General features: G+C 31.0%; 1 protein-coding gene across 3 annotated transcripts in view; it reads left to right on the top strand.

Annotated features, from left to right (window-relative positions):
* Positions 1-3,578: 3,578 nt before the first annotated feature.
* dtnbb (dystrobrevin, beta b) overlaps positions 3,579-17,489 on the top strand; it is a 33,696-nt gene continuing 19,785 nt past the window's right edge. Inside the window, exons 1-10 of one of the 3 annotated variants that reach the window (XM_058056673.1) lie at positions 3,579-4,093; positions 6,157-6,204; positions 8,483-8,550; positions 10,489-10,569; positions 10,682-10,895; positions 14,175-14,260; positions 14,386-14,540; positions 14,653-14,758; positions 15,005-15,171; positions 16,300-16,424. In XM_058056673.1, coding sequence (XP_057912656.1) covers positions 8,484-8,550; positions 10,489-10,569; positions 10,682-10,895; positions 14,175-14,260; positions 14,386-14,540; positions 14,653-14,758; positions 15,005-15,171; positions 16,300-16,424 — 1,001 coding nt within the window. In that variant the 5' untranslated portion in view covers positions 3,579-4,093; positions 6,157-6,204; position 8,483. Of the gene's footprint in view, positions 4,094-5,795; positions 5,907-6,156; positions 6,205-8,482; positions 8,551-10,488; positions 10,570-10,681; positions 10,896-14,174; positions 14,261-14,385; positions 14,541-14,652; positions 14,759-15,004; positions 15,172-16,299; positions 16,425-17,489 lie in introns of those variants that run through there. The other 2 variants (XM_058056676.1, XM_058056674.1) reach the window with 2 other exon arrangements.

The following is a 17,489-nucleotide window of genomic DNA, read 5'->3' as shown; positions in this document are numbered from 1 at the left end:
TTAAATATATTACAAAAACATAATAAAATATTTAAAAATTAATAATTTTAAAATAATTTAAAAATTACATAAAAATAGAATATAAAAATAAAATATTTTTTATTTATTTTTTTTATTACGTTTTGTTCGTTTTCTGTACAAAAAAAGCCAACAGCAAAAAGCGACAAAGAGTAAAGTTGCTGGTTTTCCGGCTGTATGAACGCTGCTATGAAATAGAGGATAAACGGTATATTTACTAAATGTCCATATTCACTAATATTTGGACACCCCCACCCTCATACGTTTGCTTTTTCGGGTTCTAGAGTCAGTTTGTGTTTCAACACAGAGTGGAGGAAACGGGTCTGGGTGGACCTAAAAATATAAATACAACAAAAAATATAGATATGCATAATTTTTGTTGAGTAAATATTCACAGCAGATGGGAATATTTTATTTGCAGAAACAATCAGCGGTGATTTATCACAAAACGAGTCGAAGCCCCTCCCACGCCATGCAACCAAATAATTTTTACTTTTTAAAATATGAAAATAAACTTTTCAAGATTTCCTGCATTTGCAGGAAAATTTAAAAAAATAACTAATAAATCAAAGTAATATATTTGAATTAATATATTTTAATAAAATATTTTCTTTGAAGAAATTCAACAGGGTATTGACTGTTTTAGTTGTGAATGAATATATTGAATTTATATCAGCCGGGTGTTTTTCTTGATGTTTGTTTGGACCAGGATGTAAACACGACGTAAAATATCGAAAATTATCGTGAGTGGATTATTTCCTGTTCGGATAAAAATTTGAGAAATATGGACGCGCTTTCCACTTTCCCCACGCACACGTTCCTGCTAGCATTTAGCCGCCGAGAACTATTTCTACATCCTATGCTCTTGAATGTGATGATGCTGTGTTTATGTCGCCACAGCGCTCCACATTGGGAGTTATTTGTGGTAGATACCGGCGTCGGAAAAACAATCGGCATCATCCGAAAGACACGGAAAGTGAGACGGTTTTGTTGTCCCCTGTTGAAAAACTGCGGATGAATGTGACTCGGCGTTGTCTGCACTTGTAAACAAAGTGTATTTTATCAAAAAGATATAGACTTTTATGAATAAATCATATAAAATACATATTGTTGTGGCTTCTACTACAATCCAACTGCTCCCGACAGCTCCTGATCCGATCCATTTGTACTTCTTAAAGGGGAAGTGCACTTTTGGGGGGGAATTTTGCCCATCATTCCCATTCCTTATGTGAAACATGAATAGATTTTTTTCACTTTTCTGTGCATTAATGACACAACAAAAAGAGTTAGTTAGAATATGAGCTAGCTAACAATGCTGTCATTGGGATACACTTGTTTCAACCATGATTATTGGGGGAGGGGGGGGGGGGGTCCAAAGTGCGGCCAGGAAGCCTTTTGCCAAAAAACAAAAAAAAAAACAACAGAAATGGAAAAATATAATATAAAAATTTAATAAAATAATTTAAAATTAATAATTTAATATTTAATAAAATAAATAATTAATACAAAAAATAAAATAAAAATATAATATAAACATTTAATTTATTTATTTATCTATTTCATTTTCTGAACAAAAAAGCCAACAGCAAAAAGTAAAGTTTTTGCCGTTTTTCCAACAGATTATATATTTTATTAGCATTTATTAGCATAAAGTGAAACATTACAAAACACAGAAAAACAACAGAAATGGAAAAATACAATATAATATAAAAATTTAATAAAATAATTTAAAATTAATAATTTAAAATAATTAAAAAATTAAATAAAAATATAATATAAAAATACAATTTTTATTTTTTATTTTTTCATTTTCTGAACAAAAAAAGCCAACAGCAAAAAGTGACAAAGAGTAAAGTTGCCGTTTTTCCAACAGATTATATATTTTATTAGCATTTATTAGCATGAATTGAAACATTACAAAAAACAAAAAAACAACAGAAATGGAAAAATATAATATAATATAAAAATTTTATAAAATAATTTAAAATTAATAATTTAATAATAATTTACAATAATTTAAAATTTAAATAAAAATATAATATGAAAATACAATTTTTATTTATTTATTTATTTTTATTTTGTTTCATTTTCTGAACAAAAAAAGCCAACAGCAAAAAGTGACAAAGAGTAAAGTTGCCGTTTTTCCAACAGATTTCTATCCATTTTCTGTGCATTAATGACACGACGAAAAGAGTAAGAATATGAGCTAGCTAACAATGCTGTTACAAAAACATTACAAAAAACAAAAAAACAACAGAAATAGAAAAATATAATATAACATTAAAATTAATAATTTAATAATTTTAAAATAATTTAAAAATTAAATAAAAATATAATACAAAAATAAATATTTTTTATTTATTTATTTATTTTTCATTTTATGAACAAAAAAAGAGTAAAGTTGCTGTTTTTGCCCATCATTCCCATTCCTTATGTGAAACATGAATAGATTTCTATCCATTTTCTGTGCATTAATGACACGACAAAAAGAGTTAGTTAGAATATGAGCTAGCTAACAATGCTGTTGGGACAAAAAGTAAAGAAAAAAAAATACGCATTTATTAAAAACAAAAAATATACAAACTTTTTCAGTGCTTTGGTTCCGATTTTCTACAAGAAAAGCTCTGATAAAACATTCCACTGTTCTCAAATATCTTACTTTTTATTTTTCTACACAAAATAAGATGAAAAATAAATAAACAAATCAAGAATAAAGAAAATCAATCAATCAGTAATAAATAAATATAATAATAAAAACTTAAGAAACCACATATAGTTGGTGGGTAGACAAATTATTTTTTTCAGATTGATTTCAGATGCTAACTCGCAAGCTAGAGAGCTAGCGACCTAAACAGTAGCCTTCAAGTTATTTCCTTTAAACTTAAATAGCCAAAAACTTACCACTTCCACACGGATAGGGAGGATAAATATTAACAGTTATTTAACCTTTAACATGAACATTAATCAAACGTAATCATTTTTTCTGGGTTGAGTCTTTGTAACGAAATAGAGAGCTAGGTATCCAGACTAGCGATTAGCGACGCGTCGTGTTAGCCCACCAGATAAAAATAGTTATTTATGTTAGCTGCTATAATAATAATAATATCGCTGAAGAACACTGGAACACTGTTGTTGTTTTTTTTAAGGGCTTTGGCGTCAAAATAGCTAGCTAGCTAGCTCATATTAACTCATTTTCTTGTGCTAGCATGCACAGAAAAGGGAAAGAAATGTGTTCTTTTTTTTTAAATGCATTTGTAGCAATGGATATATTTTATATATAATAAATGTTGTTGGGTGTTTGGATTTATAAAAACGTGTCAATGTTACATTGTGGAATATTTTAATTTTGTTATTTGATATACTTTGTTTTCGGAATGTTGATTAGCTCTGTGTTAGCTCAATTAAAGACTTTTTATTAGTCTTTTTTTTAATTAAATACTTTTCCACTAGGTGGAAATTACCCCTAAAAATGACAAATACAAATAAAGTGTCAATATGTAATATAAAAAGTGATAAAAAATCGATAATCTCCCTCACTGTACGTTTTGCTAGCATGCGTGTGTCCCACTTCTTCAAGTTCGGGTAGAAACAGCGGCCTCTGCCGGACGAGTAAGGCATCGTCACCACCGGAGGGTAAAAATAAGCTGCAGTGCATGAATAATAGCAGCAGTGCGCCTTTAAAGCGGCGTTGCTTCACGCATGCGCAAAGAGGCGCAGGTGACCGCGCATGGCACCTCCAGTGTTTGCTCCAGCTCCGCCGCCTGGCTGGCTGACGACGCCGAGCGGCGCGTCAGTGTGCGCGGCCACCACCACTGCAGTGCTCCGGGGGCGAGGAGGAGTCGAGCGAGACCACTGAAGACTGATGGACGGCCCGCAGAGACGCTGCTTCCGGCGGTGGCTCCTCGGACTGCTGTGAAGACGACCCCGGTCGTCATTTTGATTGATTTCCTCCATCCTTGACATCCTTCCTCGCATCCTTGCTTCCTGATGCTGATGCAGCCGAGGATGCTGACGATGCTCTAAGGAGGCAGCTGACGTGATTCGATGGTGGTGGGATTCGAACGCATCGACACCGGTGAGAAAACGCGCGGGCGGTCCTTTTTTATGGTTCTTGATCATCCGCATCATCGTAACCACACAGCGACCAAATACGGCGCATCATGGCCGCACATGAGTGATTTTGTGATGGGAGGAAGCAAGGCGAGATACCGCAGAGCAGCGTCAAACGACGCTCAAGGTGCGGTTACGTGAACGCACCTTTAAGATGATGATGTCACGTTCAAGCACCGGCCTGTATTTGTGCGTGAACATGTCACAGTGTTGTCGATTATTGACGAGTTTGCTGCCTCCCCCACCGCCATTGTTACGTATAATAACGTAGTAATAACATATCATAAACATATTTCATTTTATGACATTGTCACGTGACAATAATTCATATCAATGCGGGATTCCATTACTTGGATTTTAGCAAAAATTATCTGATGAATACAAATGCAGTGACTAATATAATAATAATAATTTGATTATTTAACATTAATTATTTTTAATTATAATTTTATTGTTATTTTATTTTTAATTTAATTTGAATTCTATTTTAAATTTTATTTTAATTTATTTTAATTATATTTAATTATCATTAATTTTATTCTTGCAAAATTGTCAATCTCGCTCATATCAATAGTTGCAACATAATGAATAAAAAAATTAATACATTTTTATTTTTTTCCAATAATTGTGAACATAATGCTCATCTCAATAGTTTAGAATTTCCAATTAATATAATGAATAAAATTTATTTAAATACATTTTATTTTCTGTAATTATTGGTAATAACTGGATATATTTTTAGAATTATTAAAATAACTCAACATGAGATTAAATTTTTTTTTTTTTACAAAATTGTCCAAATCTTGCTCATTTCACTAGTCTACGATTTCCGAATATTATACTGAAATAAAAAATGAATATATTGGTATTATTACTCAAATATGTCAATGAGAGATACAATTTTTATGATTTATTGCCCCTGCGTAATTGTCAACATACTGTATTGCTCATCTCAATAGTTTAGCATTTCCAATTAATATCATGAATAAAAGTTTATTTCAATACATTTTATTTTCTGTAATTATTAGTAATAATTGTATATATTTTTAGAATTATTAAAATAACTCAACATGAGATAAAATTATTTTTTTTAACAGAATTGTCCAAATCTTCAAAACATACTGTATTACTCATTTCCAATAATTTTCCAGCAATATAATTAATAAAACTATAATCATAGTTGTATTATATATTACGACAATGAAGCCTATTCTGTTTTATTATTATAATTTTTCAAAAAATTTAATGCACGGTTTAATTCATAACTGTTTAAAGTCTTGCTCACTTCAATAGTTTACTCTTTCAAAGCAATATAATAAATAATAATAATAATAATAATAATAATAATAAATTTTATTTTATGCCATTACTAGCAATAATCATGATCAGAATTCTCAAAATACATCAAAAGCAGGATTTGATTAAAAACATTTTTACAGTATTGTATATTTAGTATAGTAGTATAAATGTGTGTATATAAAGTATATTTATAATATTTATAAACATATTAAATACAGTATTTGAATAGACAGTATTTTGAATATGTTCTAAATGTTCCTTAGCATCTATTTGATGAATTAATTACAGTTAATCAAGCAATTGTGCAACTGTGTATCACTTTGTATTCTCCAGAGGGTACAAATAAAGTTTTTTTTAATTGAATAGCTGTTTATCTATGGCTGAGTTGGTGTTAGCGGACACTTTTTTGGCATGAAGTCATCATGGAGGCTTAGCGTTTTCAAACACGCCAAACAGCGCAATCATATCTCTTCTAGATGGTGAGAGGGGGGGGGGGGGGGGGGGGGGGGAGAAAAAGACCATAATGTACACAAAATTGTAAATATTAAATAGAAGCTTGGTTAGCATGCGCTACATACACAGAGCACCATATCTAGTGCTATTGCTGATAGGCTAGTGGATAGCAAAGGAGTACTCTATTATTGTCTTTGTCAAGGAAGGATTTGGGATATATTTCATGTTTTCATGACTATTTTTTTTTAATTTGTCTTCTTTTTTTTCATATTACAGGGTCAAAGTCAAGAGATACAGTTTTGTGTGACACTCCACCATTGACAGGTACATACTTAACTAGCAGTTAGCTTGTATGTCAACTCTTGGCTAGCGGTTAGCTTGTATCTCAACTCTAAACTAGAAGTTAGCTTGTATCTCAACTGTGTAATAAATTAAAGCAGATATTTTTTTGTTAATCCAAGGAATTACAGCTGGAATGGTGAAAAAGAAAGTAGATTTAATCATAAAAATAAAAAATAATAAAAATAATAAAGCATACTTAGCTAGCGGTCAGTTTGTATCTGAACTCTTAGCTAGCGGTAAGCTTGTATCTCAACTCTTGGCTAGCGGTTAGCTTGTATCTTAACTCTTAGCTAGCGGTTAGCTTGTATCCGAACTCTTAGCTAGCGGTTAGCTTGTATCCGAACTCTTAGCTAGCGGTTAGCTTGTATCTCAACTCTTGGCGAGTGGTTAGCTTGTGTCTCAACTCTTAACTAGCGGTTAGCTTGTGTCTCAACTCTTGGCTAGCGGTTAGTTTGTATCTGAACTCTTGGCTAGCGGTTAGCTTGTATCCGAACTCTTAGCTAGGGGTTAGCTTGTATCTCAACTCTTGGCTAGCGGTTAGCTTGTATCTTAACTCTTAGCTAGGGGTTAGCTTGTATCTTAACTCTTAGCTAGGGGTTAGCTTGTATCTGAACTCTTGGCTAGTGATTAGCTTGTATCCGAACTCTTAGCTAGGGGTTAGCTTGTATCTCAACTCTTGGCGAGCGGTTAGCTTGTGTCTCAACTCTTGGCTAGCGGTTAGCTTGTATCCGAACTCTTAGCTAGCGGTTAGCTTGTATCTCAACTCTTGGCGAGTGGTTAGCTTGTGTCTCAACTCTTAACTAGCGGTTAGCTTGTATCTCAACTCTTAGCTAGCGGTTAGCTTGTATTTAAACTCTTGGCTAGTGGTTAGCTTGTATCTCAACTCTTGGCTAGCGGTTAGCTTGCATCCGAACTCTTAGCTAGGGGTTAGCTTGTATCTGAACTCTTAGCTACGGGTTAGCTTGTATCTGAACTCTTAGCTAGTGGTTAGCTTGTATCCGAACTCTTAGCTAGCGGTTAGCTTGTATCTGAACTCTTAGCTAGTGATTAGCTTGTATCTCAACTCTTGGCGAGCGGTTAGCTTGTGTCTCAACTCTTGGTTAGCGGTTAGCTTGTGTCTCAACTCTTGGCTAGTGGTTAGCTTGTATCTCAACTCTTGGCTAGCAGTTAGCTTGTATCCGAACTCTTAGCTAGTGGTTAGCTTGTATCTGAACTCTTAGGTAGCGGTTAGCTTGTATCTTAACTCTTAGCTAGCGGTTAGCTTGTGTCTCAACTCTTAACAAGCGGTTAGCTTGTATTTAAACTCTTGGCTAGTGGTTAGCTTGTGTCTCAACTCTTAACTAGCGGTTAGCTTGTATCTCAACTCTTAGCTAGCGGTTAGCTTGTATTTAAACTCTTGGCTAGTGGTTAGCTTGTATCTCAACTCTTGGCTAGCGGTTAGCTTGTATCCGAACTCTTAGCTAGGGGTTAACTTGTATCTGAACTCTTAGCTAGTGGTTAGCTTGTATCTGAACTCTTAGGTAGCGGTTAGCTTGTATCTCAACTCTTAGCTAGCAGTTAGCTTGTATCTTAACTCTTAGCTAGGGGTTAGCTTGTATCTTAACTCTTAGCTAGGGGTTAACTTGTATCTGAACTCTTAGCTAGCGGTTAGCTTGTATCTCAACTCTTGGCGAGTGGTTAGCTTGTGTCTCAACTCTTAACTAACGGTTAACTTGTATCTGAACTCTTAGCTAGTGGTTAGCTTGTATCTCAACTCTTGGCTAGCGGTTAGCTTGTATCTTAACTCTTAGCTAGGGGTTAGCTTGTATCTTAACTCTTAGCTCGCGGTTAGCTTGTATCTCAACTCTTAGCTAGCAGTTACCTTGTATCTCAACTCTTAGCTAGCGGTTAGCTTGTATCTCAACTCTTAAATAGCGGTTAGCTTATTCTCAACTCTTGGCTAGCGGTTAGCTTGTATCTAAACTCTTAACTAGCGGTTAGCTTATGTCTCAACTTTTAACTAGCGGTTAGCTTATGTCTCAACTCTTGGCTAGCGGTTAGCTTGTCTCTCAACTCTTAGCTAGGGGTTAGCTTGTATCTCAACTCTTAGCTAGCGGTTAGCAAATAATCGCCAAAGTCATAGAAATTGCAGTCAAAGCCATGTCATGTGATGTCAAGCTAACCGGGGTCATAGCCACAATGCTGAAAAGAGGCTAGCAGTGGGGGCTAGTACAGGGAAAGGGGGGGTCATGGTGTTGTTGTTGTTGTTGTTGTGTGGCAGGATGATCGAGGAAGGCAGCAAACGAGGAAAGGCCACGGTGGAGAAGAGGCAGCTCTTCATGGAGATGAGTGAGTGACTAAATTTCACCCGAATAATCCCCTTAGCAGCAACAACTGCAATCAAGCGTTTGTGATAACTTGCAATGAGTCTCTCTGTGGAGGAATTTTGGCCCAGCCATCTTTGCAGAATTGTTGCCATTAGGAAAACAAAAAAAAGCCTCCAACATGGCTGTGTTTACCGTATTTTCCCGACTATTTTAGGTATCCAAACTAGCGATTAGCGATGCATCGTGTTAGCCCACCATATAAAAATAGCTTTTCATGTTAGCTGCTACAATACAAAGATTGGTTAATATACAACGTATGTAAATGGTACACTGTTGGTGTTTTTTTTAAGGGTTTTGGCGTTAAAATAGCTACCTAGCTAGCTCATATTAACTCATTTCCTTGCGCTAGAATGCGCTAGAATTTTTTTAAAGTGCAGTTCCCCTTTAAGTATTTGTTGTCCTTAGCCTGATTGGCTAGTGTCGCCCAAAATAACTTTGTCCAATCTTCTTTGAGAAGTTTGTGTGCCATCAGAAAGAAGTTTTATTTGAGAAAAAAATCATAGCTTGACCCTGGAACAGATCATCTGTACTTCCTTGTTATTATTTGATTAAAATGCTAACATTTTGCAACATATTTCTTGACAAAAAATCTTGCTCATCTCAATAGTTACAATTGCCGGGCAACATAATGAATAAAAAATGAATACATTTTCATATAATCATTAACAATGAACAGATATATTTGTATAATTATTCAAATATGTCATTAAGAGATTAAATTTTTGTGTTTTTTCCAATAATTGTGAACATATTGTATTGCTCATCTCAAGAGTTTTTAGCATTTCCAATTAATATAATGAATAAAAGTTTATTTCAATACATTTTATTTTCTGTAATTATTAGTAATAATTTGATATATTTTTAGAATTATTAAAATAAAAAATATAAAAAATATATTAAAAATATTAAAAAAAATTAAAATAACATGGGTTAATTTTTTTTATAGAATTGTCCAAATCTTGCTCATTTAAATAGTTTATGATTTCTGAATACTATACTGAAATAAAAAATGAATAGTTTATTTCATGTAATTATTATAAATATACAGATATATTGGTATTATTACTCAAATATGTCAATGAGAGATACAATTTTTATGATTTATTGCCCCTGCGTAATTGTCAACATACTGTATTGCTCATCTCAATATTTTAGCATTTCCAATTAATATCATGAATAAAAGTTTATGTCAATACATTTTATTTTCTGTAATTATTAGTAATAATTGTATATATTTTTATAATTATTAAAATAACTCAACATGAGATTAAATTCTTTTTTTTTTACAAAATTGTCCAAATCTTGCTCATTTCAATAGTTTACAATTTCTGAAATTAAAAATTAAGAGTTTATTTCATGTAATTATTATTAATAAACAGATATATTGGTATTATTACTCAAATATGTCAATGAGAGATACAATTTTTTATGATTTATTGCCCCTGCGTAATTGTGAACACACTGTATTGCTCATCTCAATAGTTTAGCTTTTCCAATTAATATCATGAATAAAAGTTTATTTCAATACATTTTATTTTCTGTAATTATTAGTAATAATTTGATAGATTTTTATAATTATTAAAATAACTCAACATGAGATTAAATTCTTTTTTTTTTTTTTTACAAAATTGTCCAAATCTTGCTCATTTAAATAGTTTACAATTTCTGAAATTAAAAATGAAGAGTTTATTTCATGTAATTATTATAAATAAACATATATATTGGTATCATTACTCAAATATGTCAATGAGAGATACAATTTTTATGATTTATTGCCCCTGCGTAATTGTCAACATACTGTATTGTAACTGTGTATCACCTTGATACAAATAAAGTTTTTTTAATTGAATAAAACTATAATCATAGTTGTATTATTAGCAGTATTTGTTGTTTTTTCCAGGAGCTCAAAACTTCGACGTCATCAGACTGTCCACCTACAGGACGGCTTGCAAACTACGCTTCGTGCAGAAGCGATGCAACCGTAAGAAAAAGCCGTGCATTCGTTTATTTGTATCTGCGGCGCCGCCTCGTGAACACATTATAACGGGACCGTCTGTGAACGTACCTTGTGGTGTGTCCTGCCTGTGTCACAGTTCACCTGGTGGACGTGTGGAACATGATCGAGGCCTTTCGAGACAACGGACTCAACACGCTGGACCACGGCGCCGAGATCAACGTGTCTCGCCTGGAGACCATCTTGTCCTCCATCTACTACCAGCTCAACAAGCGCCTGCCCACCACGCACCAGATCAACGTGGAGCAGTCCATCGGCCTGCTGCTCAACTTCATGGTGGCCACCTACGACAGGCACGTATTTCACCCGTGGGCCGGGTTAGCATGTTCCAAACTACACTAGCGTGTTAATTTAATTTAATTTAATTTAATTTAATTTCATTTAATTTAATTTAATTTAATTTAATTTAATTTAATTTAATTTAATTTAATTTAATTTAATTTAATTTAATTTGTTCATTTCCTGTCTTTCAAAATTAAAATTAAAATTAAAATTAAAATTAAAATTAAAATTAAAATTAAAATTAAAATTAAAATTAAAATTAAAATTAAAATTAAAATTAAAATTAAAATTAAAATTAAAATTAAAATTAAAATTAAAATTAAAATTAAAATTAAAATTAAAATTAAAATTAAAATTAAAATTAAAATTAAAATTAAAATTAAACATGCAATTGAACATGCATCAGATTACAATTGAGTGCATCCCATAATCAGTTCCCAGTTCCACATGTCCAAAAGGAGTAGGAAGAAGCAAAGCTTATTAAATCCTACCCCTCCATCTGGTACTTTTACAATCACTAACTGTTACATTTGTTCACTTCCTGCTTTTCTAATTTAATTTAATTTAATTTTCAAATTTCAAATTTCAAATTTCAAATTTACATTTGTTCACTTCCTGTTTAAAATTAAAATTAAAATTAAAATTAAAATTAAAATTAAAATTAAAATTAAAATTAAAATTAAAATTAAAATTAAAATTAAAATTAAAATTAAAATTAAAATTAAAATTAAAATTAAAATTAAAATTAAAATTAAAATTAAAATTAAAATTAAAATTAAAATTAAAATTAAAATTAAAATTCATTTGTTCACTTCCTGCATTTTTAAATTTTTAAATTTTTAAATTTTTAAATTTTTAAATTTTTAAATTTTTAAATTTTTAAATTTTTAAATTTTTAAATTTTTAAATTTTTAAATTTTTAAATTTTTAAATTTTACATTTTTACATTAAAAAAAAAATTCTGCAGAGAAGCGATATACTCGTAGTATATGCCCTCATACGTCGCAAGAGAGTTATCTGACTGAAGCACGTTTTAACTCCTTTCACAAAGATTTTATGTTATTGTTTTTAAAATGCACTTTAATATCAGATTCTAATTTCAAATTCCCGGAAATGTAGCTCTTCAAAAATTGCTTAGCTTTAATTCTGGAAAATGTAAAGTTGACTGATACGACAAGGTAATATGACAAGGTAATACACAAGGTAATTGAAAGTGCTTTACAGAAAAGAAGGGTAGAGTCGCTTCCTAAAATCACGTATGTGATTATCACATATGTAGAGTACATAGAATACAAATACTGCAGTGTGTTGTATTACTAGAGTCACCCTGCCTGGTTGCCCCCCCTCCCCCCTTCCCGACCCCCCGAGGCACGATGCATGATGGCGCTCTGAGGTTTATGAGCCGGCGTAAAGCTCTGTCGTTATTGTTCACCCTGAGAGTGATGGACCGCTCGGCCAAGGGCGGGGCAAGGCTGGGCCATCTCTGTCTCTGCCGCAAGGAAGTCAGCGTGGGGTGTTTGGCGTGCGCATTAGCATGTTAGCATGCCGTGTAGCTTTGGATTTGTTTTCTAATTTAATCATAAAAAGTTTCATTTCAAAACTGCATTTTAGAGTTGAGAGTTTAGAGTTTTGTTCATTGACTATAAATGTTCATATTTGTTTGATGATCTGAAACATTTTATGGAAGCCCGTTTACGCCACTAAAATAATCTCGAAATAATGAGATAAAAAGTCGAAATTCTGAGATATAAAGTCAAAATTATGAGATAAAAAGTCGAAATTCTGAGATAGAAAGTCGAAATTCTGATATAGAAACTTGAAATAATGAGATAAAAAGTCGAAATTACGAGATAAAAAGTCAAAATTCTGAGATAGAAACTAGAAATTATGAGATAGAAAGTCGAAATAATGAGATAAAAAGTCAAAATTACGAGATAAAAAGTCAAAATTTTGAGATAAAAAATTGAAATTATGAGATAGAAAGTCAAAATAATGAGATAAAAAGTCGAAATTATGAGATAAGAAGTTATAATAATGAGAAAAAAGTCCAAATTCTGAGATAAAAAGTCAAAATTCTGAGATAGAAAATCGACATTATGACATAGCAAGTCGAAATAATGAGATAAAAGTCGAAATTACAAGATGAAAAGTCAAAATTATGAGATAAAAAGTCATAATAATGAGATAAAAAGTCAAAATTATGAGATAAAAAGTCAAAAATCAGAGATAGAAAGTCGAAATTATGAGATAGAAAGTCAAAATAAGTCGAAATAATGAGAATAAAAAGTCAAAATTATGAGATATAAAGTCAAAATTATGAGATAAAAAGTCAAAATTCTGAGATAGAAAGTCGAAATAAGTCGAAATAATGAGATAAAAAGTCGAAATTCTGAGTTAGAAAGTCAGAATTGTGAGATAAAAAGTCGAAATAATGAGATAAAAAGTCGAAATTACGAGATAAAAAGTCATAATTATGAGATAAAAAGTCATAATAATGAGATAAAAAGTCAAAATTCTGAGATAAAAAGTTGAAATTTTGAGATAAAAAGTCATAAGTCAAATAAAAAATAAAATAAAATAAAATAAAATAAAATTTATTAAATATAATTTCATCCAATCCATCTGGTACTTTTACAATCAGTAACTGTTACATTTGTTCACTTCCTGCCTTTATAAAATAATAAAAAAATATAATAATAAAATAAAATAAAATATTAAATCCTACCCCTCCATCTGGTACTTTTACAATCAGTAACTGTTACATTTGTTCACTTCCTGCTTTCCGTAATACAGTTTAAGGGTTTTTTTTGTTTTTTGTAAAATAAAATAAAATAAAATAAAATAAAATTTTATTAAATGTAATTTAATCCAATCCATCTGGTACTTTTACAATCAGTAACTGTTACATTTGTTCACTTCCTGCTTTCCATAATACAGTTTAAGGGTTTTTTTTTAAATTTAATTTTTAAATTTACAATCAGTAACTGTTACATTTGTTCACTTCCTGCCTTTATAAAATAAAATAAAATAAAATAAAATAAAATAAAATAAAATAAAATAAAATAAAATAAAATAAAATAAAATAAAATAAAATAAAATAAAATAAAATAAAATAAAATAAAATAAAAGTAATTTAATCCAATCCATCTGGTACTTTTACAATCAGTAACTGTTACATTTGTTCACTTCCTGCCTTTATAAAATAAAATAAAATAAAATAATTTTATGAATTAAAAGTTGTCCAAATGTCTTCCATTAGTATTGAAACATGCTTTGTCTGTCCCGTGCAGTGAAAGCCACGGCAAGCTGACGGTGTTCTCCATGAAGGCTATGCTATCAACAATGTGTGGAGGCAAAATAGTAGACAAGCTGCGCTGTGAGTTGACTACATTTGACTTTATATAACAATAAAGGCCTTGGTGTTGCTGTGGGCGGCCACACGGGGGTGCTGTTGCTTCATATTTTCCCATTCCCTTTCACCGACCATGTTTGCTTTCTCAGATATTTTCTCACAGATCTCCGATTCCAGTGGCGTGATGGTGTTTGCCAAGTTCGACCAGTTCCTCCGTGAGGTACTCAAACTCCCCACCGCCGTTTTTGAAGGTCCTTCTTTTGGCTACACCGAGCACTCGTTGAGGACCTGCTTCCCTCAGCAGGTAGGAAGAAGACCTCTGAGTGTCACTTCCTGAGTTTTGGTCTTTCTCTGATGTTGTGTGTGTTTTGTGTGTGTGTGTGTGTGTGTATGTGTGTGTTTGTGTTTGCATCTAGAAGAAGATCGTGCTGAACACGTTTTTGGACGTGTTGATGGCGGACCCTCCACCCCAATGCCTGGTTTGGCTGCCGCTCATGCATCGATTGGCTAACGTTGAAAATGGTAAGTGCCGTTATTAATTTCTATATTCCTCATTATAACTGATGGACACTAACACTGACAGCCGTGGCTGTAGGCAACCTCCTTAAGTCTGTATGCATATGATTTTGCAGTTTCTATTGCATACTTTTTTATAGAATTCTGCTATAAAACCAACAAACCCTTCATAAAACACACGGGGTTCCTACAACGGTTCCTCCAGGGTTCCTCCAATCAGCTCTCCTGTTCTCGTTCTTCTTCTCCTTTCAGTCTTCCATCCGGTGGAATGTTCGTATTGCCGGAGCGAGAGCATGATGGGTTTCCGCTACCGTTGCCAACAGTGCCACGGCTACCAGCTGTGCCAGAGCTGCTTCTGGCGGGGCCACGCCAACGGCCCCCACAGCAACCAGCACCAGATGAAGGAGCACTCGTCCTGGGTAAGACCTCTTGGAGAAAGGTTTTTGGTGTTTGGGGCTCATTTTAGCAACATTGATTTTATTGACTGCATTAGCGTTCCTGCTATACCACATCATATATACTTCTATGCTAGGACTACGTTAGCGTTAGCATAGCATTTCAGTATGTGGAATCAAACTATGGGATGGATTGAGTAAGGAAATCAAACAATGTTATTTTTATTTTATTTTATTTTATTTTATTTTATTTTATTTTATTTTATTTTATTTTATTTTATTTTATTTTATTTTATTTTATTTTATTTTATTTTATTTTATTTTATTTTATTTTATTTTATTTTATTTTATTTTATTTTATTTTATTTTATTTTATTTTATTTTATTTTATTTTATTTTATTTTATTTTATTTTATTTTATTTTAGAAAGGCAGGAAGTGAACAAATGTAACAGTTACTGATTGTAAAAGTACCAGATGGATTGAATTAAATTACATTAAATTAAATTTAATTACTTTAATTTAATGTAATTACTTTAATTTAATGTAATTTATTTTTATTTTTATTTTTATTTTTATTTTTATTTTTATTTTTATTTTTATTTTTATTTTTATTTTTATTTTTATTTTTATTTTTATTTTTATTTTTATTTTTATTTTTATTTTTATTTTTATTTTTATTTTTATTTTGAAAGGCAGGAAGTGAACAAATGTAAAATGTGGCATTTTTTAAAAACAGCACTTAAATTCTATGAAAAAAAATGCAGCTTTTTAATGCACTTTATTTTTTTTACAAAATGTATCATTTTGTAACAGTTACTGATTGTAAAACTACCAGATGGATTGGATTAAATTACATTTAATTTTTAATGTAATTTAATGTAATTTAATGTAATTTAATTAATTTTAATTTTAATTTTAATTTTAATTTTAATTTTAATTTTAATTTTAATTTTAATTTTAATTTTAATTTTAATTTTAATTTTAATTTTAATTTTGAAAGGCAGGAAGTGAACAAATGTAGAATGTGGCATTTTTTAAAAACAGCACTAAAATTTGAGAAGCGCTGACTTTGGTTGATCTGTGTGAGATGATGATGATGACGATGATGACGATGATGATGCCGACCCATCCCTTGCTGTCGCCTGTGCAGAAATCTCCGGCCAAAAAGCTGAGCCACGCCATCAGTAAATCTCTGGGCTGCGTCCCCATCGGAGAGCCCCCGCATCCCGTATTCCCCGAGCAGGCGGAGAGACCGCAAGAGCCCCCTCACACCGTGTAAGTGTTGCCGCCATGTCGCCGTCGCCGCCATGTCGCCGTCGCCGCCATGTCGCCGTCGCCGCCATGTCGCCGCCGATTAGTTTCGAACTTCACGTCGGAGGCTGAAAAATGTCCGATTGCCGTCATCAATCACTATAATTGATTTTTTTTAAATTTCTATTGAATTTCATATAACGTATTTCCTGGACTATAAGCCTAAATAAATAAATAAATAATAATAAATAAATAATAATTTGATATAAATAATTTTATATTTTTTCTTGATTTAAAAAAAATTCTATTGTTTTTTTTTTTACAAAAAAAAATCTCTGACAAATTTCATATACTGTATTTTCTGGACTATAAGTTTAAATAAATAAATAATAATAAATAATTAATAATTCGATATAAATAATTTTATATTTTTTTATTGATTTTTTAAAAAAATTCTATTGATTTTTTTTACAAAAACAAATCTCTGACAAATTTCATATACCGTATTTTCTGGACGATAAGTTTAAATAAATAAATAATAATAAATAATTAATAATTCGATATAAATAATTTTATATTTTTTATTGATTTTTAAAAAATTTCTATTGATTTTTTTTACAAAAACAAATCTCAGACAAATTTCATATACTGTATTTTCTGGACTATAAGTCTAAATAAATAAATAATAATTAATAATTTGATATAAATAATTATATATATATTTTTTATTGATTTTTTAAAAAATTCTATAGATTTTTCTTTACAGAAAAATCTCTGACAAAGTTCATATACCGTATTTTCTGGACTATAAGTTTAAATAAATAAATAATAATAAATCATTAATAATTCCATATAAATAATTTTATATTTTTTTATTGATTTAAAAAAAAATTCTATTGATTTTTTTTTACAAAAACAAATCTCAGACAAATTTCATATACTGTATTTTCTGGACTATAAGTCTAAATAAATAAATAATAATTAATAATTTGATATAAATAATTTTTTTTTTAAATTGATTTTTTAAAAAATTCTGACAAATTTCATATGCTGTATTTTCTGGACTGTAAGTCTAAATAAATAAATAAT

The sequence above is a fragment of the Doryrhamphus excisus genome, chromosome 19 (assembly GCF_030265055.1).
Source record: "Doryrhamphus excisus isolate RoL2022-K1 chromosome 19, RoL_Dexc_1.0, whole genome shotgun sequence".
NCBI lineage: Eukaryota > Metazoa > Chordata > Actinopteri > Syngnathiformes > Syngnathidae > Doryrhamphus > Doryrhamphus excisus.
Note: the sequence above shows the minus strand (reverse complement) of the source record. Positions and strands in the feature narration are given on the sequence as shown.